At 38.3% G+C, this 13,310-nt stretch overlaps 1 protein-coding gene across 8 annotated transcripts in view; it reads left to right on the forward strand.

Annotated features, from left to right (window-relative positions):
- apaf1 (apoptotic peptidase activating factor 1) overlaps positions 1-13,310 on the forward strand; it is a 185,178-nt gene that overhangs the window by 6,448 nt on the left and 165,420 nt on the right. For all 8 annotated transcript variants that reach the window (XR_006315078.1, XR_006315080.1, XR_006315079.1 and 5 more), the window contains exons 2-3: positions 3,515-3,692; positions 4,731-4,920. Coding sequence is in view for 4 of the 8 variants with exons in the window: in XM_043713625.1 (XP_043569560.1) it covers positions 3,555-3,692; positions 4,731-4,920 (328 nt within the window). In the remaining 4 variants the exon portion in view is untranslated. The remainder of the gene's footprint in view (positions 1-3,514; positions 3,693-4,730; positions 4,921-13,310) is intronic.

The following is a 13,310-nucleotide window of genomic DNA, read 5'->3' on the forward strand; positions in this document are numbered from 1 at the left end:
TTGCATTCCCATCGCCCCTCCCCCAAGTCCCTCCTCTCTACCTTTTATCTTAGCCTGCTTGGCACACCTTCCTCATTCCTGAAGAAGGGCTTATGCCCGAAACGTCGATTCTCCTGCTCCTTGGATGCTGCCTGACCTGCTGTGCTTTTCCAGCAACACATTTTTCAGCTTAGCTCTAAGACCATCTTATTTCACATCCTTCCCACAAACTTTAGCATAAGTTGAACATTGATGTGGCAATCAACCCTAACTTCAACCCATTTTGTGCTTTCTGTTTCCGATGGCTATTCAATTCCAGAAGTCATTATTTTTTTCTGTGGACAAACATCCAGTCCTTTCTTCATGTCCCTCTGCGAGCATGATCAAAGTTCAAAACTTAGCTTATAAAAGTATTGTGGAAAAAAGACTACTTGCTAGAAATTTGCTATACAGGATAGAAATGTTATATTGAATTGTATCACAATATAAATTTTTACCTGTAAAGTTACCCAAGATATTGTTTTTACCCTGTATGGTTTATCTGAAAAATATGGTGCAAGGAAGAATTGGCTAGTGTTTGGTGAAGATTTGGATTTTGTAATTTTTTAAGGGACCAGAGATTTCTTTAAAGAGTGTTACAGGCTGGTTTACAGGTCGTTCTGCTAAAACGCGACAGCTGTCTTCCTCTGCACCTCATGGCGGCACGGTGGCACAGTGGTTAGCACTGCTGCCTCACAGCGCCAGAGTCCCGGGTTCAATTCCCGCCTCAGGTGACACTCTGTGTGGAATTTGCACATTCTCTCCGTGTCTGCGTGTTTTTCCTCCAGGTGCTCCGGTTTCCTCCCACAATCCAAAAATGTGCAGGTTAGGTGAATTGGCCATGTTAAATTGCCCATAGTGTTAGGTGAAGGGGTAAATGTAGGGGAATGGGTCTGGGTGGGTTGCGCTTCGGCGGGTCAGTGTGGACTTGTTGGGCCGAAGGGCATGTTTCCACACTGTAAGTAATCTAAAACAAAAATCACACGATGGAAAACGGCTATAGAAAATCGCACTGTAAAAGATCGCTAATACAAAATCACTATATCTGTTCAGTAGAAAGTTCAAGTTGTCCAAACAACATCCACAATTTGTGAATCGTGTTATTACTAATTCTGCGTTATCGTAGAACAACCTGTGTTTCGAATGTTTATTTTAGAATGTTCTGGATTGGCTCAGCTACTGGGTGCACTTTGTCCCAGTTGTCAAAATGTGAGCGGTGTTTTCAGCACAGGTTATTGGATATGGGTTGACTTCAAGTCTCCTTTGTGATATGGAAGGCCTTGATAAAAAGGATATTTTTCAGCTTTGTAGTTAAGTTCCTCAACTAAGGAGAGAAAAGCCTAAGGAAGATCTGTGTAATTGTAATAGCTTTGAGTTACCACGATGTGGCAGAGTTATGCACAGTATTCAGTGCCCTCTTTACTAGACTTTTAGCGTTTTAATATCTGCATTTTATTAGTGATAGCACTGTCATTTAAAGAATCAGAATGTTGTAGAATCATGATTCACTCTGGAGCTTCAAGCATGTCATTTATGTTTGTAGTTTAGCTTAATACTGCTAGGGTATTCCATTGTCAAAGGAGCTATCTTTCAGATGGGATAAGCTGAGCTCCTCCTAGCCTATTCAGCTAAACACAAAAGATCAAAAGGAATTATTTAAAGATGCAAGTTAGTTCTATTGTAGGGAGGATATGGGCTGGGATGGGATAAGTGTGATCCTTGTGCACAAATTGTTGCACTTTACAGTCTTATACAGTGACTACATTTCAAAAAAATTGTTGTTTGGCTGAAAGGTGCTTTAAAATATCCTAAGGGTTTGAAAGACAAATTCTTCCCTTTTTAGACTGAAGTATATTACATTAACATTAGCACTGGTGACAAACTGAATCTCAAATTTGTGGAGAAAGTGACATGTGTCACATTATGCTGCCCAATGTTAAAGTATGAGCTATTTCTGCAATCTTACCATCAAGTGAATTTCTATTACGGCTGGCCAAGGTAAATTGCAGTGGAGAGTGATGTATGCAAATGAGAGGGCAAGTCATTTCTGTCCTCGTTGTATCTATTATTGGTAAAGGGGCCGGACCTGATCTCAATGAGCAGACAACAGATTACTTTCTCAGCTATAAAATGGTATGTGGTGCATGAAAGGAGGATGTCTGTATTCCTATCATTGAAGGAAACTGAAATGCCCTCAGAGATGTTTTCAATTTATAACATTTTTAAACTGAGCAATGTCAGTGCAGCAGAACTGAATTTCTTTCAGGGATATAGCATGGAAACAGATTTTTCGGTCCACAAATCCATACCGACTATAATTCCAAATTAAACTAATCCTACCTGATGCTCCTGCTCCATTCTGTTTAACTGCCTTTTGTCAAAGATAGAGAATCTTACAACAATTAATATTAAAGCATCAAAGTTAATATATCACAGCATAGTTTTAATTAAGTCGGGCAGAGTTGAAAACAGTGAGGAAATGCTAAATTTTATTTTGCTTTTATAAATGTAAAAATGAAATGCAGTGATCCAAAGTGATGATAATTGATAACTTTCAAGGAAAACCTTTCAACTTGAAATATGAATATTAATAGCCGATCATAACCAGGCTAGTACTGTTAACAGATCATACATTTGTTACTTGAGGGCATTTATCTATGAAGGCAGTTCGATTTCTTTCAGTGAAGACATCCTTTGTTCCTGTACAACACACCACTTTGCAATGGAAAAAGAAGTTTGCTGCCTCCCATCAAAGATTCAAGAATGAGTAACATCCTGGAGATTACCACTGACCATAATCTCTACTGGACTTGCCATATAAATATAGTGGTACAAAAGCAAGTCAGAGGCTAGGAATACTACAGGAATACATTCACCTTCTGATTCCACAAAGTCAGTCCACAAGGCACAAGTCAGAAGTGTGATGAAATATTTCCCATTTGCCTAAATGACTGAAACTTGAACAATACTCAAGAAGCTTAACATCCAGGACAAAACTGCCCACTTAATTGGCATCACAAGCATCCACTCCATCACCACCGACACTCAGTAACAGCAGTGTGTGCTTTCAGCAAGCTGCACTATAGAAATTCATCAAAGATCCATAGAGAGCTCCAGTAAACACATAAATCCATAAATCCACTTCCATCTAGAAGGACAGGGCAGGAAGTACATGTGAACACCACCACCTGCAATTTCCTCTTCAAGTCACCATCCTTACTTGGAAATATATTGATATTTCTTCAGTGTCATTGGCTCAAAATATTGGAATTCCCTCCATAACAGCATTGTGAGTCTACCTACAGCTCATGGACTGCAGCAGTTCAAGAAGCAGCTCACCACCCTTATCAAGGGCAACTAGAGATTGGCATTAAATGCTGGCCTTGCTCTCAGCACGCACATTGCAGAGTGAATAAAGAAAAGTCAACTTCATATTGATTTTGATCATTTTGAAATATTTTGTGTGCTACTGCAATATTTCTGCTTTTATGTTTAGGTGTGTAGTAAGGCTTCTTCAGCTAGAAACCTTTGCTATCATGGATGAACGAACGCGCAGTTGTTTATTACAAAATCGCTCTGCACTTGAGCAAGATATCAAGACCTCATATATTATGGATCACCTCATAAGTGAAGAGGTTCTGAGTCTTGAGGATGAACAGAAAGTTAAAGCTCAGGTAACCAACTATAGGAAAGTATTATTAATGATATGGCAAATTTGCTTATTGGCACATCTAGGATTTATTTACACTTTTTTACTAATGCTCATTTGTAATCACCGTCAAATTGGTTTTCTCATTGCTTTCTTCCTTTTTTGGCACAAAAACAGACTCTTGTTATCATTAACAAGTCACCATAATAAAGTTGTTTTATCTTCTCGATACTGCTGAATATTAGCACACCATGTCTTAATAGGAATGATATTTGGCTATGATACAACAGTTCTGTTGATAATGAACTATTTGAACTCTTCAGATTAGCTTACAAAATGTTCATTATGTTCAGTTCAGAATTAATTTTCATACATTTAATAGAAAGAAAATGCTCAAGATCTCTTCAAGCATTGAATTTACCTACATTTGTCAGAGGCTGATAGTACTAATAATTGGCAGTCACCTGCCATTTTGAGCACGTGCATCTTTCTCCTTCAGCGTATCATGGTGTAAAGTGTATTATGCATTGTAGCAACTCTCTTAAGAACAAAACCTCCCACACCTGTCACTCTGACTTCAATGGACAAAAAAAAAACTGGTGCATGATAAACAAAAACAGAAATTGCTGGAAAGGCTTGAGAGGTCTGGCGGCATCTGTGGTGAATTATTAGAGTTACCATTTGGATCGAGTGACCCTTCCTCAGGTTTTTATGGTGCATGATAAACACTAACTTTTCAAGGACAATTAGCAAAGCACAATAAAGTGATGGTCAAATTGCACGAATGAATAAACTACGCTCCTTAATACGTACCAACTGGGACATAAATCATTGTTCATTCATTCATAGCTGGTCTATTTCTTGAAACCCCTTACCATACAGCATTGTTGAGAATATCATTGTTCTTAAATTGCATATGCCAATCGGGAATCAGCAATTAATGCCCCTTGTCTTGCTAACAGTGCTGACATCCTAAGATGAGCTTTAAAATATGCTTTCTGTTGAACAAGTATTTTGCAGGAAAATGAATCCTCAGTTATGATATTTTTCTGCCTTTTTTCAGTTTACACAGAAAGAACGAGCTGCTTTACTTATAAACCTAATCCTTCAAAAGGATAATTGTGCTGTCATATCTTTCTACAATGCGTTGCTGAATGAAGGGTACAAAGAACTTGCTGCGCTTCTTCAAGATGGCCTTCCAATTGTCTCTAATTCTCCAAATAAAACATCTATAGATGGCCCAACTGCTTATGGTGAGTATATTTAGTGCAGAATGATATATTGTTCTGGTTGTCTTATTTACTTAAATGGCTTATATTTCCTTTTATTGTGCTTTATATACATCTAATAATTGTGTGTGCTTAAGTAAGCTAGTAATTTACCTGCGATCTGTATACCACTCTAAAGTTGTTTTATTACTTTTCTGGTGTGATTATGGCATAGATTTCTTGGAGGGCTTGTAACATTAAATACTGAAGAGCCAACCTCATTGATCTCATATCTATGGGTGTTCTTATTTTGCTTCAACTGTTAAATGGAATTGAAGGCATTATGGAACAGTTGACATGGAAGCGATATTTCCTTGCATTTACATTTACACTACTGGAGTCACTGTGGGTTGAATTGCACAGAATTTCTTTTTTACTTTCAACTTACATACACAGTAAAGATAACTCCCTGCTGAGCAGCTAAGTGAGGTATCTTCTGGAGAAGAGAAAAATAGTTTGATACTGCACATAAAGGCTTATTTGGTTAGGATATCCAAAAATAGCACTGTTGTTGAAAATTTAATTGAGACCTTGGCGCCTCTTATCTATGTTGCAGGCAGGAGCAGGAATATGAGAAATTGTCGTGCTGTGATTTTTGAGTCAGTGGCAAGAGAGGAGAATGAAACAAATAAAAGGGTGGAGAAATTGCTTGTAAAAACAAAGGGGGTAGAAAGGTGAAATCAAACCTGTCTAAATGTCAAAATCATTATCTTTTTATATAGAGGCAAATGATTTTGGTCAGGTGACAAGGTATATTGTTCTAAAAGGGGAAAAAGAAACTAGCATTATGGGATAAAACCACTTTAACAGCTTATAACCTGAAAGTACAAAAACATTTGGCGAGTGGTACAAGGTAATTAATTTGACTCATTGAGTTGTGATAACCCAACAGGACAGATTTGTGTGCTTTTACCCTCCAGAGCTCTCAGCTACCTTGGTGAGGTGTTCATATAGGAACTGATTCCTTCATGAGAATTGGGTTAAGTAGTAATGCAGGTCATGAAAGTTGAAAATATAAATGATGAGTTATTTTGAGCTTTTTATGAGCTTATCTTTTGCATGTGAATTTTCTGTTGAATTATCTTGAGAGTCTTGTTCTGATTGCAGTGTCACTGCGTCTCATAATGGTGTAATCTTGATCTATGTGTAACATGAGAAACGGATAGTAATATGACCAGTAGAAATATGAATACTGAACAAAGGAACTGTCCTCCCTTAACATTTAGAATCACTTTATAGAAGATAGCCCACAGAGTCTGCATCAGTTCTTTCATAGAGCAAACCCACTCTGTTGCTCCTTGCCCATATCACAGAATACTTTAGTTCTTCAAATATTTAACCAATTTCTATTTTAACTCTAATTAATCTGTTTCAGATCCTAACTACTCACTTAAAAATGTTTTTCCTTATGCCTTTAATGTCTTTGCCTATTGCCATAAATCTGTGACCCCTGATTTCAGTCCTTTAGTGTTCTTTATGATTTTAAACACCTTATTAAAATTCTCCTCTTACTCTTAAAAACAAATAGAAGTGTTCTTGTGATGCAATAGTACTGAGCTGACTCTGAACCAGGAGGCCTGGGTTCAAGTCCCACCTGCTCCAGAGGCATAACAACATCTCAGAACAGATTGCTTAGAAAATATTAAGAAAATAAATATGGAAGCAGTGGGCTTAGAACAAATATTTGTTGATAGGCGATCCCCAGGAAAGCCGGCAGAAGTCGAAAAGGGAGGTGTCGGAGATGCATTGTGCACTGGTGAGTGGAAATTCAAAGTTCAGATCAAGAGCTGGAAAGAGCACCAATGTAGCCATTGATGTACTGAAAGAAAAAGAAGTCCAGTAGGGGCATTGAGCAGAACTGAAGCAGGGAAAGTAACAATCATCACATAAACAGCAATAAAATGGCAAAAGTTTGCAGAAGAAGAGACACTCTGAGTACGCTTGACTAATTAAGCTACATACAAATCAAAGTGGGAACCTTGATCAAGCCAGGCTAAATGGCCTTTAGCTAGATATGCTTCCCTTTTAATAGGAAATAACGAGACTAGTCTAAACTATGTGGAAAATGTCATGAGGTAAGCTCGTTCAGCTCACATGCCCAGTATCATTGTCCTACAAAATAGTTTTTTCTTTTAAAATCCTCTTAGATTCCCAAAATGCAAATTAAATTTGTAACATTCCTGGATCTGGAGCTCCAGGGAACAACACACAAACATTCAAGCCATGACAAGGAAGTGTGCACTCAGATCAGACCACAAAGAGTTAACCTTTTCACCAACTTCTGTTCTCTCTCTCTCTCTCTTTCTTTCTGTCTTTCTGAATCTATCTCTCTCGCTCACTCACTCACTCACTCCTTTGAACCCTTTGGTTAGTGAATATAATTTACAGAAGAATAGTCTCACTCTCTCTCTCTCTCTCTCACACTCACTCACTCTCACACACCCACATACACGCGCGCGCGTACATCTTCCAACTTTCTTACTATGTCAGTTTCAGCCTTTGTGTTTTCCCAGCTTGTAAGGGTAATGGGGCATTCACATTCCAGAACAGTTAAGATAAGGGAACTGAGCTTTATAAATTCAAATCTACTCAGTGTGGTACCCATGAAAATGTATCAGGATTGCTCTATTGCATATTTCGCTCAGCTTATTAAATTACAAGTTATTTTGCTATTGAGTATGAGTTTTGTTAAAACTCTTCAATATAAACCAGAAATTCAGTTATCCAACACCCAACTGTGAAATATGTGCAGCTTCCAGCCCCCAGGGTGAGAAGGAAGTACTGCCATACATTCCACAAGTGAGCAAATGTTATCACCTTATTTACACCAATCCAGTGACACTAAAAACAGATGTCCTTAATTCTTCTGAACAAATGGCCCCTTCCCACACAACCCCCCCCCGCTCCTCTGTGGTCAAGCGCTTTCCTGCATCTGCTGTAGCAGATGTGTAAGGCCACCAGCTTTTTCAATCCCATCAGGTCCAGAGGACTTCTGAGCCTTTAGCCTCATTTGTTTCCTTAACACATTTCTCTAGTGATAGTTACTGTATTTATTTCCTCGTGTCTTTTTGATTATTTAGTAATTTGGAGCCTGTGCCTCAGTGGTTTTGTCTGTAATGTTTAGAATCCCCTTTGTAATGGCTACTTTTTAAGATGCTTCTAAATTTTTATCTCCTTCACAAAGATTTTGCTACCTTTCTGAATATATTTTTCTGTGCCTTAAAATACACATGTTTACTACCTTTATCATGTAAATTTGAGATTTCTGGGTCATAGGAAATATAGACTAATCTTAGGATTTGAAATTGTTCAGGTGAAGAAATGGCTGTACATTAACTGAAAATTGTAAATCATAAGCTAATAAACAAATGGTTACTTTTGAGTCTTATTTGGAAGCAGTTAAAGTGAATTTTTTTTTGCAAGTTGTCATTGTACTATTCTGGCAGGTCAGGATGACAAATGCTACGGTGCCTGTGTGCTGTAATTCTGTTTTTTGCATCACTTTGGTATAATTTATCTCTTACATCGATTAACTAAAGGAATAAAAATGCCAGACGGACAAAGGTTCATAATCTAACTGGTGCTAAAGTTATATTCTTTTGCTGTCCTATAGTGGTTATTTTGCGTATACTTTTGCTTCTTTAATAGGATTTTTTTTTTGCCTTCCTGCATCTGTAATGTCTTTGTTGCCATGTAGGATGCAGGCAGTTGTCTGTCAGGAGGAGGAAGAAAGAGAGAGACTACGTCGCAGCTTGACTAATTACAGATTGTTGGAGATGTAGGTGAAATTTAACAAAAGGGAATGAATTGCCTTTTTTTAAAGTTGGAATCTTACCCTAAGATCTGGAATTTATTAGTCTTTATTGTCAAAAGAGCTTAGAACAGTACAGCACAGAAGCTGGCCCTTCAGCCCACCATGTCTGTGCTGATCATGATACCATTCTAAACTAATTTGTAAAGCTGGATAATTATGCAGTTGAGTACTTTGGAATTCTCAAAAAGTGGGAAGTGTACTTTGCAGCAGGTTCTGATCTGACACTGAAAATGGCAGAATCGTCGACGCTCATCACTAATGTTGTATAAGTAGTATTTCAGTGGTATGCGCCTCTCCAACATGTTGATCTGAATGACGAATGCTTGAACTGGCCTAGTACAAATGGGTATGATTCCTTTCCACAGCTTCATTCAAAAATGAACACGTAGCTAAACCAATTAATTGCCTACATGTGATGCAGGGCTCTTAAGCCAGTCACGTTGTTGATTTGTGTCCATAAAATTTATCAGATTTTAATAGCCAGATGAAAAAAACCTTTCACCTATTTGGCTTGGCATTCAAAATCAGCAGCACACAACATCACACAGTGATCCTACATTAGATTTATTTTTGAAGTCACAATCATTCCTGCAGCTTCTCTTCATGGCCCAGAATTTGTGATGAAAATAATAAGGTGTCTGTTATTGCTGACTGTTATAATGAAGGGCATTGACAGCAATTTCAGAAGTACTTACCTGCACAGTTAAATGCAGAAATCAGAAATTGTCAGAGCTTGCAATTCCATAGTGTGCATTGTTGCAGTCCTCACATATAGGGACTCAGCATTGAAATGATTGCAAAGGCAGGGCCCTGTTGTACTACTTCAGAGTGGAGTTACTGGATAAATTCAGTCTAGTACATTCAGGAGTAACTGAGTTTTAATATGAGTAGCATAATTATTAATTAACACCTTCTCTGGCTCTGTACAATTAAATTTTGAATGTAGCATCTCATTCCTTCAGAAGAAAATTCATGTTATAGATTCAAAAGTATTACTTGTTAACCCTGCCTCTCCTATCTCTGTTCCTTAACTCCACCTATACTGTTTACTTATACTGCCTACTTTATATCTGCGGTCTTAGAGTGAATCTGCCTCAGTGAGGATTCCTCAATATTGTTGAAGAGATTCACTTTTTCTTGACAAGTTTTAGAGGTGTTGAATCTTCACTGAAACAAGCAGCAGATGAGAGGAAAGTTCAACTGACAAGCCTGTGAAGCCTCTCGGTAGCCATCTGTGAGGTGAATGGTGAGCAGTGTTCTTTCACTGCTTGGAGCATAACCCAGCTCTGTAATATTTTTGTGTTAATATTGCACCAAGGCTTTTTCAAAAGTCTTAAACTGTCTCCATATTTTGTTTTTGTTGTTTAGTTGTATATTGAATCTTTTCCCCAGTTTTGCCTTCTGCTGTCCTGCTGGTCCTGAATATATTTATTGAAAAGTAGATTAAATGTCATTTTTAGGTTACTACGTCCTATTGAAACTTAAAATTCATATGCACCTCATGTTCTTCCATTTAGTAATATTTCATAGAGGAGGATGATATTTGCACATGTACTTTCAAGTAGCTGAGTTGGAATCCTTTAGTGCCACTTGCCCATGGAATTGAAGACATTTACTGTGCTCCACTGTTAACCTAACTGAAATTATTTCATTGTTTTAGACCAGGACTTTAGTCTGAGACTTTACTGTTCTGCATAGCTCAGAACCAATGACGCATTGAGCCATCTAAGCAGTCTAGGATTCTTTAGATTAAAAATTATATTAAAAGAAAAGTGGTTGTTCCATTGTATGTCATTTTAAATATATCCTTTCATTGCTGATTTTTAGCCTCTTTATCTATATTGTTCACCCTTCTGTTTATACTTCTGGTGCCTGTATTTGTCATGATGAATATCTTCAGCACTGTGAAAGGCTATCAAAATATGGAACTGTTGCACTCTGTCAAATTCCAACGTCGAGAAGTACAGGTTAAATCTTTAGGGGTTCTGTCCCAAAGGTCTGCCTTAACTGAATGTCTGATGCTGGCATTGCTGGATTATTAAAAGTTTCTCTTCATGCTATGACATTGAGTTGAGTTTCCAATCCTATATCCTTTCGATCACAAAGACATCTACATCTGTGATGTTGTGAACTTTCATCTGTATCTCAGATTATCTGCAACTGAAACTTTTAATTACATCTTTTTCATCTTTAGATTTTAATATTCCGCAACTGTCCTGGCTGGACTCCTCCTCTTCATCTTATGAAAACCTCGGCTCATAATGTTCTGCTTTCCACAATCTGGCGTGCACCAAACGTTTCCAATGCGACTCCTTACTGATCTGCACTTGTTTTTCATCAGTCAATGATTCAAATTTCAAATTTTAATCATACTACACAAAGCCTAATTTCTTATCTATCATCTTCATGTCAGCTGAGTGAACATTTGCAACTGTTCCTGGTTGGTCAGCATCAGGAGTTTCATGATCACTTTGACCTTCTTCAGTTCCAGAAGCACGCACTCGCTCCCACTGCGCTAGATACTTTGAGGGACTTATCTATCAGATGACCTGTAGTATTGAGTCATTTCCATATTACAATAAGAAAAAAAGAGACCTGCAGTAGAAAAAGGAATGAAAATGATAAAACAAGCCCACAACAAGGCAAATGTTTCCACACTGTGCTCAGTGCACATCAACAAATCAATGTAGTCATCATCATCATCTTTTGTATGACCTATCTCTGTCCAAGTACAAGTTGGACAGTCCATGTCACTCTGTTGTTAGATTGATTGTCAGAAATCCTGCAGCAAATTTTCAGAAGCCACATTTGTTCAATGTGGTGAACAGTCTGACCCAGTGACCATAGTCACATGCTTCACTGCTCTTTAGTGGAAGAAATGTGATGTTCTTGGATGGAGACTGAGGATCCTATAGTGAAGGAGGTTTTTTTGTTGAAGGAGGTCAAACTACAGTCTGTCTACCTACCCAATGTCTATTGGTATCAATCCAAAAGTTGCTACATTCATCCTTTGTCCCTCAAACATGTGTGCAACTCAACTTCTACCTGTATTCATTATATTCACTTTGTCTCACTGAATGGCAGTTAACAGTGTAACAAATCTGTATCTGCAGGAATTTCAACTCTGTAGATTAGTATGCATTTCTGTGGAAAGTTTATTAAACTTTCTGATGATGGGTTATCAAGATGAAATGTTAACTCTCTTTCTGTCTCCACAGATGCTAGCAGACCTGAGTTTTTAAGACCTGAGCATTTTCTGGTTATATAGCAAAATTTCAGTTTGGCTCCTTGAATGAAACTCATTTATTATGAAGGAAAGGCATAACTAGCTGATTCCTTCATGAATCATGCAATTTACTGATTAATCAATTTTTGAGTTGAAACTTTATTGCTGGAACAGCACAGCAGGTCAGGCAGCATCCAGGGAACAGGAGATTCGACGTTTCGGGCACAGGCCCTTCTTCAGGAATGAGCAGAGAGTGTTCAGCAGGAGAAGATAAAAGGTAGGGAGGAGGGACTTGGAGGAGGGGCGTTGGAAATGTGATAGGTGGAAAGAGGTCAAGGTGAGGGTGATAGGTCGGAGTAGGATGGAGGCGGAGAGGTCAACAAGAAGACTGCAGGTCAGGAAGGCGGAGCCGGGCTGGAGGGATTCGGCTGAGACAAGGTGGGGGGAGGGGGGATGAAGAAACTGGTGAAGTCCAAGTTCATCCCCTGTGGTTGGAGGGTTCCCAGTCGGAAGATAAGACGCTCCTCCTCCGACCGTCACGTTGTTGTGGTTTGGCGGTGGATGAGTCCAATGACCTGCATATCCTCGGTGGAGTGGGAGGGGGAGTTAATAATTAACCTCATTAACTGTAGCAACTACACTCTCCCCTCTGCTTTCAAAATCTTCCTCCAAAGCAAACCTTTTAAGCATGCCTTTGGCCAGCTCTCCAAAATCAGGCTTGGCATCTGTTTTACCACTCAAACTAAGATTTTACTCTTTAACATGTTTCATTAGGTTAGAGTTATTATAGGAATGGAAGTTGTATTTGTTAATATATCACTGCAAGTATACTGTTGGCAAGTACTTCCATTTTCATTTCTTGTTTTGAATGTAACATCAATGACTGATTCATTTCTGAAGTTTGACCACGATAGAAGTGCTATTTCTTACTGAATTTCTCAATATTAACCTAGAGTTTATTTGCCTAGGTTCTGGCAGAAGATTGCGATAGTCAGATCAATGCACAGATTAATTTTTCCATTGTGAATGGAGACCCAGACAACTACTTCAATATTCATCCAGTCACAGGTTTAATCAAGGTCAAAGAGCGACTTGATAGAGAAAAAGTAAGAAAACATTGATCATAGACTGTGCTGTTCCAGCAATAAAGTTTCAACTTTGATCTCCAGCATCTGCAGACCTCACTTTCTCCTAATCAATTTTTGACCCTAACACCAAATGACCACATAATCATGCCATTAAATTTAGATGCTTGGGCACAAGAAAGGAAAAGAACAGCAGAAGATGAAAATTGAACTGGAAGCCAATATATGTTTTGATGTTCCATCATGTAAT

The sequence above is a fragment of the Chiloscyllium plagiosum genome, chromosome 23 (assembly GCF_004010195.1).
Source record: "Chiloscyllium plagiosum isolate BGI_BamShark_2017 chromosome 23, ASM401019v2, whole genome shotgun sequence".
In the NCBI taxonomy this organism is placed as follows: domain Eukaryota; kingdom Metazoa; phylum Chordata; class Chondrichthyes; order Orectolobiformes; family Hemiscylliidae; genus Chiloscyllium; species Chiloscyllium plagiosum.